This window comes from Biomphalaria glabrata, chromosome 6 (genome assembly GCF_947242115.1).
Source record: "Biomphalaria glabrata chromosome 6, xgBioGlab47.1, whole genome shotgun sequence".
NCBI classification, from domain to species: domain Eukaryota; kingdom Metazoa; phylum Mollusca; class Gastropoda; family Planorbidae; genus Biomphalaria; species Biomphalaria glabrata.
Window position 1 is genome coordinate 46,697,125 of NC_074716.1, and position 17,957 is coordinate 46,715,081.

At 31.3% G+C, this 17,957-nt stretch overlaps 1 protein-coding gene across 17 annotated transcripts in view; it reads left to right on the plus strand.

The window, feature by feature from the left end:
- Positions 1-17,957, plus strand: part of LOC106078008 (androglobin-like) — an 87,882-nt gene that overhangs the window by 32,215 nt on the left and 37,710 nt on the right. For 13 of the 17 annotated variants that reach the window (XM_056032908.1, XM_056032918.1, XM_056032903.1 and 10 more), the window contains exons 5-21: positions 219-299; positions 475-693; positions 1,602-1,741; positions 4,409-4,498; positions 5,760-5,882; positions 6,386-6,497; positions 7,080-7,161; positions 7,920-7,961; positions 9,247-9,297; positions 11,273-11,385; positions 11,729-11,906; positions 12,425-12,518; positions 13,841-13,985; positions 14,592-14,651; positions 16,604-16,688; positions 16,775-16,922; positions 17,272-17,335. In XM_056032908.1, the coding sequence (XP_055888883.1) occupies positions 219-299; positions 475-693; positions 1,602-1,741; positions 4,409-4,498; positions 5,760-5,882; positions 6,386-6,497; positions 7,080-7,161; positions 7,920-7,961; positions 9,247-9,297; positions 11,273-11,385; positions 11,729-11,906; positions 12,425-12,518; positions 13,841-13,985; positions 14,592-14,651; positions 16,604-16,688; positions 16,775-16,922; positions 17,272-17,335 (1,827 nt within the window). The remainder of the gene's footprint in view (positions 1-218; positions 300-474; positions 694-1,601; positions 1,742-4,408; positions 4,499-5,759; positions 5,883-6,385; positions 6,498-7,079; positions 7,162-7,919; positions 7,962-9,246; positions 9,298-11,272; positions 11,386-11,728; positions 11,907-12,424; positions 12,519-13,840; positions 13,986-14,591; positions 14,652-16,603; positions 16,689-16,774; positions 16,923-17,271; positions 17,336-17,957) is intronic. The other 4 variants (XM_056032905.1, XM_056032911.1, XM_056032913.1 and 1 more) reach the window with 4 other exon arrangements.

A 17,957-nucleotide genomic window follows, 5' to 3' on the forward strand; every position in this document is an offset into this window, starting at 1 on the left:
AACACTCGAGTTTTGCTCAACACAGTTTAGGAATCACTGATATAAATAAATTATTACATATGTACTTCAACACATATTCATTTAAAGTACAATATCCTAATATTTAACTTAAAAGAATAAAATTTTGAAGCTACCTGTGATTGTTTAGATTGACAAAATATTCATTTTAATTCATTTAGAAACTCAATATCCTAATTTTTAACTAAAAAAATTTGTAGGTTCCTGTTGTTGTTGACACTGAGCATATTCCAGAAGGTATTGATCTTTTATCTCAAAATGGTCATCTGGACAATAGTGAGGTAAAAAGCTATTTCAAAGATAGTTTTGCAATTTTTCCCTAAGATGGCATTTTAAATTTAGGTATTACTAATTCATTATTCAAAAATTTACTGAATAGCTTATAAATATATATATTTGTTTTATTTTGTCAGAGAACTTTCTTATTGATTGCAAATTTTCAAAATGTCTTTTTAGATGCTACGCTACTGCATTAGCCAGATCACTGCCCTCTGGGACATGCATACGGTTAAACCTACCAATGAAGCAGCTTTGGAAGCCACTATTCCTGGTGATGACCCCACACATTCTTGGCAGCCCTGGGGTCACATCTACTCTCTGTGCAAAGCTGGGAAAGGGCCACACTTGCCCTTGTATAATAACTATGGGAAATATGTGGTGAAGATATATTGGATGGTAAGGAAATAACAATTCATTTCAAGACTATAAAATATGCTATCATACGTCATTATATGTAGGCCTACTACTTTTCTGTTGATGTATGTGAAAATGTAAATGATGGATGAACATCTTTTCATGCTGAGCTAGGTTTTTAAACTTGTTAATAACTGAGCCAGCCTGGAACTAGCCAGGAAAATCAATGATTTGGCAGAATTTAAGTCATTGGTTAACATGCAGGACGTAATCATCTTTTTTGAAGTAATGTCTATATTATATAAGATAAGACCATATTTTATTTGTGAATTTAAGATATATCTGAATTAATCCAGCTCTTTTGGGTTGGTTGCTAGGTTAGCACATCTGCAGACCATTATTCAGAAAACATCTGAATATTTCTTCTGACTGTTTCAAAGGGGAAAGGTTACACATTTACTCACTAATAGATAAAAAGCTATCATGTTGGTTTTTTTTTGTTTTGTTTTTTTTTATTTATAAGAATACTTGGTTTTGACTATGACAGCTCGCAAGGGTTAACAAATTATTAACCAAAAAAAATTTAATTGTAATGAATGAGAATTTCATATAAACATAGTTGAGAACTTGTAAATATATTTTATATTACTAACCAAGGACATAGTATTTAATTAGCTTCCCCACCCTTTTCTAAGCAAATAAGTACTCTCTTTACCCCATGGGTGCCTGGTCTCGTCCTGTGCACTATATATTATAAAATAATCTTGAATTTCACAAAGCCATCATCATCTCATGCCGTTCTGCTGGAGGTTTTAAACCAGAGAAATTTCTTGTACTTAATTGTACTTAATTACTGAATTCACTCAGAATAGACTAAAAAAATTGTAATTGTAAGTTTTTTTGTGGTTTATTAGGTTCTAGTCCCTAGCCAATTGTATTGATTGTTTCAGGGATGTTGGAGGAAGGTCTACATTGATGACTTGATGCCTTTTGATGAGAATGACAACCTGCTGCTTCCTGCTTCTGCATTGAAACATGAACTGTGGCCAATGCTGTTGGCAAAGGCACTCATTAAAGTTGCTTCCCTTGAGTAAGATGAATTAAATGTAATCCTATACTCTTAAGCGAGCAATTCTTGTATGTATGTATGTATGTATATATATTTATATATATATAAATTTTATTTCAAAAACGGCTCTAACGATTTTCTTTAAAATTTCAAGGTATGTGCATATTAGTGAGAAAAAAATTCTCAACTCATTGGCCACATTGGGAAAACTCGAGGTCGACCGTTATATCGGTTTGAAAATGCCTCATTATCGAAAAATTAATTTTGGCTAGAATGTTTTATGAATGAAAATTTTCCATGACGTAAACGGGAAAAACGCTGCTTACGTCACTAGGCTTATCGCAGTACACTAAAATATTTCTTTGCAAACAAGAACGAGTTTTAAAGAAACATTAGACCTAATTAAACATTTGCGCACCATCTTACTGTAGATTGATTTATTATAGAACTATAAAAGCAAAGTAATGAAATTAAATGTGCCAATGTATGATTAGTTATTGTGTTTTAAGTGCTTAATAAATTGTTTACTCTTTAATTGCGTAGAGTGTTGTAGATACCTTTTACATTGTTGTTTATTTTGCTGGTGACCTCCAGCTGTCTCGTTCTGAGGCCGCATGCAACCATGTGCTCTCTTCTATGTCAGCTAAGGCATGTTGGTGCCTAAACTGGTCTGTTAAGCGTTACGGTGTTACGTCGACCACTTTTTAGCTCACCAAAAAAGACTGCCTTTGGCATACATTCGTCTGAGATTCGTCTCCCATACAGGATACTGCTCTGTCCAGCGTAACTGTCGGACTTAAAGAATTCCCTCTATACAAAGGCCGCGGATACACATTTGAGACCAAAAGAAAATCTGCTGCCGAGGACAGACGCAGACGCTAAAAGAAAATCTTAATCGACCACAGCGGACAATGGTTATGCTTGCCCTGGATGTGGCAAAATATGTAGGTCACAGCTGCAATCCTCATTAATTTTCGGACACGAAGACAAGCCTTATTATTATTATTATTTTGCTGGTAAATTATTACCATGTGTTCATGCTTCGGTGTCTACTGTCCTGTACCAAAACAAAGGAAATGGTCATAACACAGCTTCTCTGCGCCTTACTTGCTCACACTAAACATGATATCCATCTAGCGGTCAACGAGTTTGCGTACGCTGCAGCCTCTTTTGATTTAATTATAAACCTCGGTAAAAAGCTTGGAGTTAGGGCGTGTTGACGGAAGGCCCAGGAGAGATCTGAATTGAGGGATCTGTAAAAGCAAGCCATATCCCTCCACGGGCTGTAGCACCACTGGGATGGATGGATGGATGACAAAAGCCAGTATGAACTTCTTATAGTCCGACAGTCAGGCTGGGCAGGGTACGTATCCCGTATGGGGGACGAACATATTTTTCGGCGTAACAGAGGTGCCCCACGGAAACGTTTCTTTAGAAAACTAATGCAATGATTTAAGTCTATTAAGAAAAAATTGCCATTTTACTTTGTCACAAAGTGCCTGTTTTACCCTATAACGTAGAGATTTGCGTCACTTGATGTTTCGTACTAAAGCCATAATGAATATATACTAATTCCATAATTAAATGTCTGAACGTAACCATCTGAGAAGTAACACTGCAAAGACTTTCTTCCAAGCCAATAATAGTAGGCCTACAACAGTTTTACGCAAACTATAAGACGGGTGTGAGATGTGGTTTGTCTAGACTGTAGGAGGACTAAGAGACTTTATATTTAATCGCCATGTACAATTACATTTAGAACTAACAGAACACTATAGCAACTCTTCAGATTAGTAGTCTTTATCTGATCGTTCATTTTCGTAATTACAACAATAGCCCAATAGTTTTACGCGAAAGAAGCAATGTAAAACGTTAAGACGTGAGCTGTGGTTTTCTATAGGCCTACTGTTGGGTGGACTTTCTATTCTAATCGCCATGTACAATTACATTGAGAACTGAATGAATGAAAAAGCAACTCTTCGGATCGATAGTCATTACCCGATCGTTCATTTTCGTAATTACAACAATATTCCCAAAATAACTTCGGGTATATATCCTTCCTTAACAAATTATTCATCCGAGCGAGGCTCGGTCACCTGATATTTTAGATTATTGGATTAAGTCGTAATTACAATAGACAATTTCCTGCTACTATTACATTGCCCTTTTTGTTCTTTTTTAGATTATCACTATCTCAAAGGAACTTTTGTGCTTAAAAGCAGTAGTGGTCATTTTAATTAAAATATTCTCTTGTATTTCATATTATGTTTTATAATTGATCACATGTCAACTTAATGGGACTTTCATGATATGTTACCATGTGTTGTTTAGTCCAGTTACTCCCATTTTTTCCCTCCTATTTTCTGTTCCTCAGGATCTCATTAAAAGTAATGACCATTCTTCAATCTAAGTCTCATCCCATATCTTCCTGTCCATGCCTTTCTTTCTTTTTCCTAGTAATGTAACTTGTGGGAAGGTCTTTCCAAGACCTGATGAATTATTGTTATTATTATTAACTTCAAAGTTTGCACTTTTTAAAAGTGGTCAAGAAGTCTTCATGAAGTCAGATTGATTTTATTTTAAAGCCACATATTGCCTAGCTACCTTTTTTTTTTTTTTAAATTTCTAATTTTGTTTGTTTTATATTTTGGTAATTGCGAATAACTTAATTTAATTTCTTTACTTTAGTTACTCAGGAGGAAACCAAAGTCAAGAGTTTGGAGATATGACTGTTATTCATACTTTGACTGGATGGATCCCTGAGGCTATCCCACTTCAGTATGTTTGACTTGTGTGTTTTTAATTTTGAAAAAAATAGCTTAATTTTTTTTCTTATTATTATCAAGCTTGAGGTGTAAAACAAAATAAGAAAAAACATAAACCTATTTACTTTTTTTACTTTTTTTTTTTTATTAATCATCACTAAAAAAATTACAATGTTTTCAGTGTAGTGTACAATTAATGAGTGCTAAACATTAAATCAATGACATGATCAATGTGCTATAACTACTTATTGACACTGTATCACAGTTTTGCAGGTCTATTTTGAGCACTATGCTTATTAACTTCTGATTTTTATAAACTTCAAGTCTCAAATATTTTTTTTTTCCTTATCTAGTTTTTACCATAAATAGTCTGCTTTCTAAATCTCAATTTAATCTGTGATCCTGTGTTCATAGTTATTAAAGGCACACCATGATCTACTTAGTGCTGATGTTCCATACTCTAAAACAAACCTTGCATATAAGATAGACAATAGTTCCCCTTTCAGACCTTGTGGTCTATAGGGCAAATGATGTAAAGGTCATCTGTTTCTGTGGCCCACGGTTAACAAGGGTGTCATGTGGCCAGCACAACAACCAACTGCTTTTACTTTTCCCCAACTAATGTGAGGTACCCATTAGAGCTAAGTGGACTCAGAGGCGCCCCAAAGATCCCAAATTAAAAATCCAGTCTTCGCCAGAACCTCCAGTTTGGATTCCAAGCACTTTACCTCTCAGCTACAGCACCTCCAAGATGGACTCAGTATTAACAAATGTACTGATTCAGTGCGTAAGGAGAAATAGCAAAGATAGTTCAGCATGTTTTTCTAAGTTGTGCATTAAAGTTAAGACATTACTGAATCAGTATTAACAAATTTGCTGATGCTGTTAATTCATTTGCTATTAAGAAATAACTTTTATTAAATTGTACAAGCACACTTGAAAGGGAGATTTATTTCTATTAAAAATATTTAATATTGCCTTGTATCTGTGTAGGCCTATATAAGAACTTGATTGTGACCAACATAATTTAGTTTCAACATCATTATTTTAAGTGGTAGCTTATTTATGTGTGATTAAAGATCTATCTTCTGGGCATGTTTTAAAAAAACTGTGCAACTATCTTAATATAATTTTAATAAATAGTTTTAAGCAAGAAATTAAATATTAAATTTTACAAACTCTTGGGGTTTACATTAGATAGACATTCAGTTTACTTGTATTTGCACCCTGATGTGTTGTATCTAATTCTAAAACAATAACTTTTTTTTTGTTAGTGTTGGTATTACTAGAGTAACTCCTGAAGATATGATTACACAATGGAGATGCCTTATTGAATCATTCTTGAAACCTCAGGATAAAAAACCTGGATGTTTCCCTGATACTCCACCACCTCCATTGTTTGTTTGTTTTTATTTTAGTAAAGGTTCCTTTTCATCATTTCATTGTGTTCTGGCAAAAGTTTATCAAATAGTTTTTTTTTCTTTTTCCTTACATCCTTTTACAAACCTTCTAACATCTTTGTGTTAAAGTTGATGGGAATTTGTTTTTTTTTCTTTTCAATTACATTCAATATTATAAATTTCACCCATTGTCTAAATATCAGGAAACATTGTTATCAACAAAAAATACTTTGTTGTAACGATATTCATTTTTAGAACTACCATCTTTTATTATTACCTTTAAAAAAATTGTTTTCTAAAATTTGCAAATGTATATGTAATCATTAGTATTACTATCACTTATACTATTTACTTTAAAAAAATGTTATTTAAGATCTGCACATATATAAGTAATCCTTAAAGGCATTGGTTTTTAAAGTGTCTTATATTCATTTTAACTAATCTAATAACAGGATTGTATAAAATTGTAGTTTACAAGCACATATCTTTTCTATTCCCAGACACAGCTATATGAAAGACATTTGGGAGCTGATGAGAAACACTCTTCCTGAATGGAAACTGCCTTTACAAGAGTGGGAGAAAAAGAAAGAGCCAACAGATATTGCCAGTTTGGTGAGAAATTTATTTCATAATTCTTCTTTACATTATTAAGTAGCAGTTAACATATGCTCTCTGGAATGTTGTTTTACAGTGGTCCTGGTTTGAACACTGCCCACCACAATTCCCAGTCTTCTTGTGGGGGGTTTGGGCTAGGATGTATATATAATATAGCTATCTTCAAATTTGAACAATCATACATAAAGTTTAAAAAAAACAACTAGGCCTACATATTTCCTAATTTTAAAATACTTTTTCAAATAGCTTTTATACAGCGCAACTTTCATGTTTATAGCATGCTCAGAACACTATAGTTATAGTCCAATCTCATTTGTAGACCAATGGGGGAGGGGGTATCTGGGAGAAGGTTTTCCATGCTGCGTCAGTAAACATAACTCTGCTAGAGTCAGGTGCCGAACCTCGAGCCCTCTTGATAGGTAGCCAAACCAAGCTCAAGCATACTTAGCCTCTCATCCCGCATTTCCTACATAGGTAGATAGGTTGTGAAAAGGTAAAGAAATAGTTCTTGATATATTAAACTTATTAAAAAATATACAAAACAATTGCTAATAAGACTCTACCATTAATAATATGCAGGATGCTAAGCTCAAAGACGATAAAGCTGAACAAGTGCCAAAGGAAACTAAAGATGCTAAAGGGGATAAATCTAAAGCTAAAGGCAAGTCAATAGTTTCCATTTAAACCTATTATCAGTGATGGGAATTTTCTGAAAATTTTCATGACTTCATGTACAAAGTTTAATAAACAGTTTCTCCTGTACAAAATTTAATAATCAGTGAAACAAACAAAAGTGTAGCTCATAGGTTTGAAGTATTTCCAAAACTCAAGCATGTTTTGATTTTCAAACACGTTTATGCTTTATAGTTGTTTGAGAGAGAAGTGTTACAATACCAGTAAAGCAGTTATCTATTATATAATGCTCAGACTGCTTGGACCCAGATATAAAGCATCTGCAAACAGCTTTCTTCTCTCATCTATATGTACAAACAATAGTGCCTTGCGTACGTTATGTGTGCAGTAAAGCTTATGCAGTGTAATTATTATGTAATACAACATTAATTAAATATGAAATAAAATGATTCTTCTTACATTTAAAAAATTCAGCAACATCTTTTTTAAATCGCCACGACAGGCCAGTTGAAAAATGGGATTGGGGGGGGGGGGGGGATTTACACAATTTTTTAAAGTCTGTTCCCATCATGTATTAAAATCAGGTCAATGAATTTAAGTTAAATAAATTCCAAAAAAATCAAACTTAAACATAATTTTGGAAGCACATTAGCTTGTATTTGTGTTGCTTTTTTTAAATTATCAGTTCAAAAAGGAAAGGAATGTTGCTTTGTTTTTATTTTGTAATAACATTGGCAAAAAATTAATGTACCAAACCATTATTATTTGTTTTTGTTTTCCTTACAGCTAAAGATGTTAAAGGCAAAGACAAAGACAAGGAAAAAGCTAGTAAGTAAAAAGTAATTAATTTGATAGTTTAAATTAAATACATTTTTTAAAATAATTTATTTTTAAATTTTTAGTAGTAGTCTTAGATGAGCAAGAAGTATTTGAATTTAGTAATCAATCTTGTCATTTTTGTTTTTTAATATTTTAAAAACAAATTACAAATTTTCTATTAGTGAAATTAAAAAACAAAACTAAAGCAAAGGAAAATGAAGGAGGAAAAAAAATTCTTACCCGTCAGAAAATAAATCACAGTCTATCAGCTTATAGTTAATCCTGTTTTTGAAAGAGTAAGGGAGCACCTCTTGAGTGTGAGTAATGCTACACTCTGGACTTAGTCCTGAAACTGAAGGCTCTTCACCCCAAATGACATATGATGCAGAGTGGTGAAAACCAAAAAAAGCCTCTAAATCTGGCATTCTTCTGTTGACCTGTAAAATAATGACCCCACTAGGCAAAAATATAAAAAGAGATCTTCAGTCTTATAAAAGGCCTGTATTGAAACTGGACTACATTAGAACTTGTTACTCCAAAATCCGTTTAATTTACTGATTAATTTAACTTTTGTGCAGTTATAATGTATATACACACATACATGCAGCAATAACAAAAGTATTTGCTTATTGTTAATAGGAAAAAAATAAATACATTTTGTGCTGGAATAAAACATTGTTGTTGAAGTTATAAAAACTAAATCCCTATAGGTTTAAAAATAATCAAAGAAAATTTGAACCACTATTGTTTATTTGAGCAAGATTGATTGATTACTAAGCTCTAGATCTCTTTGTTCTTCCTGATTAGAGCCCATGCCATAACAGCATACTTGATCTAAGGATTCAGTTCTTCTGTTTGTCAACATTATTTCTAAGCCATTCTATTCTGCAATGCAGAACAGATATTAAGATTTACAATCGCCCTGTAAAAAGTTACAGAAAAGTTACTGAATAGTTACAACACAATGCTCTAGTATGTTAACCACATATCATGTCAACACAGCATCAGGCCATTAACCCAAATCGATCCACGAATTGGAATTTTTAGTTGAAAGAATGAAAGAATTAGTCATCATAAATGAAAACAAAAATTTAAAGCAAAAAAAAAATGTTTTTAAAATAATAATTTTGCTTCTCTGCTAGATCTAGATCTTGATCTAGTCAATAGGGCTTGTTTATTTGTGTAAATAACTATCTTAAACATTTGTTCTTTGAATAGTGTTACTGTCCTATAACTGGAGTTGAACTAGTTTGTTAGTTCTACAGACCTAAAGTTTGTCCATTTCACTTTGTAGGTAAAGGAAAAGAGAAGGACAGACAGCAAACTCACTCTTCTAATTCTTATGGTATACCCTGGACATGCATGTTTGCTTATTAATTTCAAGTGTTAACCCATCCCACATAACATTTGCTAGTGTCACTCATCAACCATTGTTTTTCATAGCAATATCATTGGGCCCAAAGGCATTTTTACATGTTTTTCTTAAAAGTTTGATTTTTGTGTTATCCTTTATCTTTGACAATGTAACTAGTAATATAATTAAAAAAACAACAACTCTTTTTTTACTTTTCTTTAATAAGATATGACTAAAATAAATAATTTTTTTTTAAACTATCATGAGTATTTCCTCACATTTTCCTTGATGCTCAAAATCTGCCATGAAGATTCTAAGTTATATAAATGTTTTATTTTTATTACATTCTGATCCAAATATAGTATCACCAATGAAAATGAATGTTTTCTTTCATTCTGTTTATTCAAGACAGCTATTTGATTTTAAAGTAAATGTTGTTATACTTTAGAATTAGTAAAATTATTTTGAATTATAATCTTAGAGAATACAATTTATGTATGAAAGAAATATATTTCATAGACTGTGAGACAGCGAATTCTAAGGGTTTTAAAAAAATTATATTTATTATTTCATCCATTTATACATTTTATGCAATACAGTCTTATATTAAATGCCCCTTAGGGAAAATGGATATCAAATTATGAAATGCAGATGTACTATACATATTGAGAATACAATAAAACCTTATTGCTAGACCTTATTAGACACTGTTGATAGTTTAATATGGATAAAATCAACCAGAAATTTAAATAATATTCTTATCTCTTTTTCCTGACACAGTACACAACTTTTTTCTTTTCATTAATTTTATATTACACATCTAGAAGCTGCCTTTTCTTGTGGGGTAGGTGTGTGGTGTGTACCTATTGAACCCCATAAACTATTAAATATGGACAGGCATATTTATATGCATGCTAGTTGCATCAAAAATTTTTAGTTTCTATGTGTGTGTGTGTGTGTTTGTGTGTGTGTTGTTTTTTTACTTATGTGTGTTAATTGCTTTTCTAGTTATTGACAAGCTCTGACAAAACATTTGTTTTTAGTTGAAAAGGCGCTTTAAAAATTTTGGATGAATCCTATAGGCTAATTTGATGAATCCTATCCTGTAAATGATAATAAAAATAAGTTGATTCCTTCAAGTAAACTATACAGTAGAAGAATCCTACAGGTTACACAAATTATTCCTACAACTGAATAGGTTAGGAAGAACTACAGAGTATTGAAAAATGAATCTTACATCTGAAGACAAATTTAAAATCAATTTAGCCAATAAAACCTTTGACCTTAATTCTCTCTTTGTTTATCACTTTAGAGACATATATGAGACATATAGTCCTACTTCTTTGGTTTGGTGGAGAGCCTTTCAAGCTATAATTGGAACTTTTTCTATATTGTTTGAAAAAGAATATGTTCAAACTTTATTAAAATACACAAATATCCTAAAGCTTTCACACTCTTCATTTAGCCTACTGCATTGATGCTAATAAAGATCTACTGAAATTCTGATTTTCAACTGTAAACACTCTTGGATCTTATTCACTCCATATATTAGTCCACATTGCTTGACTGACATAACCTGCACTAAATCTCAGCATTTAAAAATGTCATCTGGGACTATGATATGTTTTTTTTTTAATTCATTTTTTTGTGTGAATCAGTTTAATTCTTTTGTTGATTGCATTTTTGTTTTGAATTACCAATTTCACTAATACATGTATGTTGAAAATTGCTCAAATAATCAAATACAAAAGCACATTAATTAATCTTTCACAAAGTTTTCAGATTACCTAAAGAAGTGCTATGTTATAATTTTTCCCTTCTTTTTTTTTTTATTAATCTTGAAGTTTTTATAAAATTATGGTGTAAAATAATTTTTCTATTTTTGTTTTTGTCAGTATTTTATTACACAAAGTGAAAGATATTGCAAACTATCATTTATGTTTTTTTTTTGTTGTATTTTCTTTAGAAGAGAAGCCTATTGAGGACTTTGTAATGCCAGAGAAGCCAGAAATTGTTATGTTTGCAAGTTACAGCAACACTCCTAAATATCCTGTCAAAGTCTCAGTTTTGGGAGAAATGGTAAGTTGCACATTTTACACATTATTTTACAAAACACAGTGACTATTTTTTTACTTAAACTACTAAAATGCTAGTTGCTTGTGATATACATTTCCCAAAACTAACCTACCAAAAAGTAGTAAATAATACTTCACTATTCTGTAATGTATTAAACATTTTTCTTTGTAACTTCCAACTTAAAAAAATACTTTTTGCTGTTGGAAACATTATTCATATTCAAAGGAGGCCATTATTAAAAAAAAATATTGAAATTTTCTAAGGTTTTATGTTTAGTTAATCAGCTTTTATTCTGTCTTTAATAGTTTTTGTTGTATTTTTTATTTTTATTTTCACTACTTAATAGGCTGATGCAAGTGAAACTCTGAGACAGAATGGCCTGTCTCATTTGTTTTCACATCCTGTCTACCTGTCTCAGACAAGGTCTTGTCCTTTAGAGCCACCACCTCCACCAATAGTTATCCCCGCATGGAAGTTAATACGACCTCGTAAAAAGAAAAGCCCACCCCATGATGAGCCTGTTGGTAAGTTCTTACAAAAAAATTGAAACTTTGCTTAGCAGATTAAAAGTGAATGCAATAAAGAAAAATGAAGTGAGACTTGACTAAACTCTTTTGAAAGAAAGTCATTTGACATACATTTCATTCGCATTTGTTTATTACATTCTACCCTTTTGTTTACTTTCTTAGTTATGAATTCAAGTTCAATTAGTTAACATTCAGTTGTCTAGAGTGGTTCAAAAATTATACTATAGATATTTTTGATGATTGCACAGATAGTATAGATGTCTGTTACATAAGCTATTGTGTTTTAATTTTTTTTTCAAAGAAAATCCTTTTATTAAGTAATAAAAAGCAGACATTAATCTTTTTATTGAAAGCTTTAGATATTTCACTCTTTAGTCAACTAAAATGCTATTTAAAATTTTGTAGCTCCTTACTTTGTCATCCATTTTACCAACGTACCATGCCATTTTGTATGCCACCTTAACATCTTTGTTTCATTGGTAGATTCACATGACATCTTTTGTAACTATTTGCAGTTATTCCAGAGCCTCCCAAAGAAATCAGATGTATAGAAATAGCCTCACTTTTTGTAAATTACAAAGTCAGCAACTATCCTATACCAACGGATACGTACGTACATAGTATATTAACCAATATTAAAGTGCTGCATGACTTATTTTCTCAACTTCTTTACCAATTTCTTGAAGCAAAGCGCTTAGCTATAAAATTTGGGGATTTTAATTAGTGAAATTTTGACATCCAGGCTAAATGCTATTAGATCATGGAATGGGTTGCCTGAGCCAGCCAGGAAAACCAGTGACTTAGCAGAATTTAAGTCATTGGTTAACATGCATGACTAGATAACGCGTAGGATGTAATCTTTTTTGAAGTAACATCTGTATTATATAAGATAAGATGTGTGTATGACATATTAATGAGGAAAGAAAATGGATTTGATCTGTTAATTGTCATGCTGACCATCTTTTTTCTCACGGTGTACGTGTCAAGGCCAGAAAAACGTAAACAAGATATTTTTTAAACACTTTTGCTCCTGGTAGCCTTGAGTTTCTACACAGAGGAGTCGTCTATTATGTTGGGTAGATAATTAAAAAGGAAAAAATTTAATTATGTTTCCGTTTCCAGATCCATCCATCCTAGTGGCGCTACAGGCCATGGAGTGCCCTGGTCTTGTGTAACACATCACTCCATTCTGATCTTCATGCTTTCATTTACATGTACAAATTTTTAGCTGTTGTAGATCTGCCTCTACGTCATCAAGCCACCATACTTGTGGTCTGCCTTTGGGGCGCCTGACTTTTGATTTTCACCAGTGAATAATCTTTGCTCATCTGTTCTCAGGCATTCTTTCTTTCTTTCATTCTTTCCGTTTTCAGAAGATTCAATAATTTTCAATTTTTGAATTTGGCAACATGTAAATTTAAAAGACAAGCTTGTTTCAGGGGTCTAATCAGGTCATTGTGTAAAAGTTTCAATCTTCATGTTAAATCTATAAAATGTATTAGTTAATTTGAGTTATATTGTGTGTTATTACATGAAGTATTGCGTATCTTTTCTTTTTTTGTGATTTCAACTGGGAACATTAAATGATTTCAAAAAGAGGAGTTTTGGTGTTCATCACCAGAAGTAGAATCCTCTTCATACCATTGAATAGTAGGTTATCAGAATATCAGGTTATCAGAATATCAGGTTATCAGAATATCAGGTTATCAGAATATTAGGTTATCAGATTTAACTTCTGAAAATCAACCTGCACCATTGCAACATCTTTCTTAACCTATTGCTTTAGAAACAATTGATATTTGCTTTACCTGCTTGTTAGCTCTCTAGGTATTGGAAGAAACATGCATTATAAAAATCTGTTTGAAGATGCAAAGTAAAATATTATTTCTAAAATATTGGCAAATTGAAAAACTCACCTTTCTATTTCACAGCCATCGTCCCAAATCAGCTCTTGAGCGAGGAGGTGCTAGATCGAGGTCAGATAATGAAAACCGTATAGATGAAAATGAAGAGAATTCTATACCTCCTCAAACAGAAGCTGTAGTTGAAACAGAGCCTGACAAGACAGTTGAAGAGGTAAGCAGTTTCCTTTTTTTTTTGTAGTATGATCTGTGTTGATTGCACCCCAGAGCTTTCTGTACCTCTCATTGTCTTCCTTAATCTCAAGAATATGCACACACTAATGAGATACTGTTGAATTATAGAAATACTATATATTTTGTTTAGGACATTGAAAACTTCTAATCAAGTCTTTGATATTTTAGTAGGTGAAAAATGTTTTTGAAACTATTTTTAATAATAATTAATGGTACTTTTTTTTTCTCTTTGTATCTACATTAAAAAAAATAAAATAAAAGAACTTCTTATTTTAGTTATAATGTTTAAATGTCTATCTTTTACACATGATTTAAAGCAGACACATTGAAGAAGTCTCATTTAGTTCCCAGTAAGTTTTTATTCTGCCAGCCATTTTATTTCTTTTTATGTTAAATCATGATAAATTTATCTCTATGAAATTTCAGTATACAATGTTTTCTTGGATGATAATGCAGTATCAGCTGAAAACAAATATATAGGGCCTATTGCTTGTGATATATCAGAAAATAAAATTTGCTATATTACTTAAAAAAAATAATTTTTATTACTCAACATTACCCCATTGTCATTACTTTGTTTGTAAAGAAGAGTCTAGCAGAAGATATTATAGTTATACCATCTACAAAACGAAGACAGTCTGTAAAGGTAAATGAAACTTCAGATAGTGCGAAATCTATCATAGTTCCTAGAATGACATAACTAATGTAGTTTAATAAACCTTAAAATAAAAAATAAAAATTACTAGATTTTTTTTTCTTTTTGTTAGTTTTAATTCTTTTAGACAGTAGTTGACTCAATGGCCTAATGATATGCATCATTTTAACATGTAAACAGAGACTTTTTATTTTGTATAGACAGATAGTGTTCCAATCACTGATTTAGTTATCTGAATTGTAAAAAAAAAAATACATCATGGAGTTTTTTTTTTGTTTTTTTTATTAAATTTGTCTTTTTATATTATTTGGTTGTCCATGCTATGAAAACTCAGCCTAAAAGCATGCTTAGATTTAGATTTATAGATTTAGCTGTTGGCCTGTAGAACTGAAAGCGTTCTCAAGATCTAGTGGTCCATGAGGCAAGTGAGATCAAGTTTGATGAAGTGTTACTGAATTTTTGAGAAACACAATATTGTTTCAAATTAGCTTTCCTAACAAACATACTAGTTTTATTGTTAGTTTTTTTGTTTTTATTCAACTTAAACAAGTCAATCTTTTGTTTTCATATTTGCTTATTAGTTTAAATAGTAGCCTACTTATTTTTCTTTGTAGTTATTTTTTCCCCACAGATTTTTACTGACTTCAATAGACATTCTTTTATCAAACTTTCTCCAACTGATGAAATTTGTTTTGATAGACCTAATGCTCAATAAAAACCATGTGTATGTCAACTCTGCCTTTTGCAATCTAACAAATTCATGTGAACTTAATATTAGGGTCATTCTAAATTGGTGAATTTAGAAAGTTTTAGATCTCATTAGCTACAGATGTTCCTTCAAAAGTAAAGATAGTCAGAGGTGAATATTATTATGCCCTAGCACAGACCTGCATGAATGCAGGGAAGAGTGGAAGTCAGAGTTTGAATTCAGAATCCTCTTGGCAATGGTCTTAAATGCATACCACATGACCAAGCATCCTGATTCAATTCATTTTAGATTCTTTTCACATGTCACAATGTAATATTGTTTTTTAAAAGATTGCTAATCAAATCAAACTTGTTCTGTCAAATGCAATTATATGAAAGCTTTGTTCTTTGTTTAGCAATGAATGGAATTTTCATCAGGCTATTTTATATATTAAAATGTTTCATATTCGCTTTTTTTTCAAATATCTATCTATAACCTGTCCAGCAACATTGATAGTTTCTATTAAAATTTCAAGGTTAATCAGCATTGGTTGAACCATACTCACCTGTATCTATTTCTCTGTTACATATGATACATTTTATTCAAATGAATGTGACCCAATAATCAAATATGTTAGTGATGCTATAGAGTTGACTGAGTGAATAGAGGGAATACAGCCATGGAATTATTTCAACTTATAATACAATCAATATTTAATGTGCTTTTTTTTTTCTTTTTCCATTATAGATTTTCTTTCTGACAAACTGCTTATAACTAGCCATTCATTTAAAAAGTCTTTAAATGATATGATTAATACAGTTCAATACTATTTGATTGTTTATTTGACTTAAATATCACATTTTTTAAGACTAACATAAAGTGTTTCAAAAGAGCTTTGGTCTTGTTGAAATAATGCCTGTGTAGTAAAGTGAAGAGAATGATCACATATGTAGACCTCACAATGGTAAATTAACCTACAGATGGCTGTTTTGAGCATCTAATACTTTGAATAAAAAATGTGGTGCCGGTACCATAAGATGTTTATACAGTTTATATAGTTGATATTTTATACATTTTTAAAGGGCAAATTGTGCCTTCAAATTTCTTTGAATGAAATAATCTTATACAATACTTGTAAAATAATTGTTGAAATGTGTGAGTTACAAAAAATTATACTTTTTATTTGATATTTAGAATAGAATGCTTACACTTTGTGCCAAGTGCGTATAAATATATATTTCTACATTATTAACAGAAGTTATTGAAAAATCTAGAAAGATCAGGATCTAAAGCAGACTCAGTGAAAACTGTTTCAAAACTGGAGGAACATAAATCTAAAGGTAGCTTTCTTGTCATTTCTCTTTTAGTCTTTAGTAGCCTACTTTACAAACTTTCAAGATATTTACAACATTTGTCTATATTTCAGAAACAATCAACCTTAATGCAGCTTTAGAAAGTCAGTCTTCACAACCACAGGGGAATTCTGCCCCTCCAGATGTAGAAGAGGAACCAGCCAAAGAGCCTATCATTAAAAAAACCTGGATGGATTTTGACACATTCTACAAGTGTTTTAAGTATAATTAATATTTTCATTTTTTTCTAGATCTTTTTTTTCAGACTATTTTTACTAGATCATTTGAAAAATTGAAAATCATAATTAAAGCACACTATTATCATAAAACTGTCATCTGTTCATTTGAGGTTTAGAGAAACTTGGCAAATAAAAACAATCAATAAAGCATTGGTACTATAACTAGTGCTTTTCAACACTCCCACTACCCTAGTTACAGGATCTAACAAAAATATGTCATAAACCGAACAGACTCTCTAAAAAAAAGTTGAAAAATCCAACTTCAATTTGTGGCTATAATAAATCTTTACTGAGACCCTTTTGTTAAAACTCAGCTTTATTTTTTTGTCTAGGACTTTGTATATTTTTCACAAGGCTAATACATACCCTTGGACTCAAAGGCACAGTGACTACAAGGTAAATATAGGCATCTACATTCAATTGATTTTGTTGAACCATATCTTAGGACTAGCTTTGGAAGATTATTTCTGGACATATTGCTGTACATTCACTTATAGACTATTTCAGTGAAATTTACTTTGAATAAAATGCATTTCCATTAAGCAAGAGTCTTAGTTTAGTTCTAATGCTAATTGCATTACCTAAGAAATGATGATAGCCCTGTCAAGTGTGAAGTATGCAAAAAGAACACACAAAAAAATAATTGTGTTTTCTTGAAGCAATTTGTTTTTCTATTACTTGTGGAGAAGAACTTCAATCAAGTGATTAGGGTTAGATTTTTGTAACATTTCATCATGTAAGATATTGAAATGTATTTTTGAGCCCCCCCCCCCCCCCCCCCCCCCAAAAAAAAAAAAAAAAAAAAAAAAAACTAGACAAAAATGTAATTGCTATCCCATTTGCTTGTTTGTTGTGTTTGTTTTTGTTTTGTTTATTAGTAAATCAGTATTTGTATAAAATTAGTTTTTCTTTATTTCTACATGATTTTCTAGGCCAGCATCACAAAGTATTTACTAATTAAAATAAACTTATTGTTACTTAAATTGTAAAAAAAAACATATTGAAAGCTACCAACTTT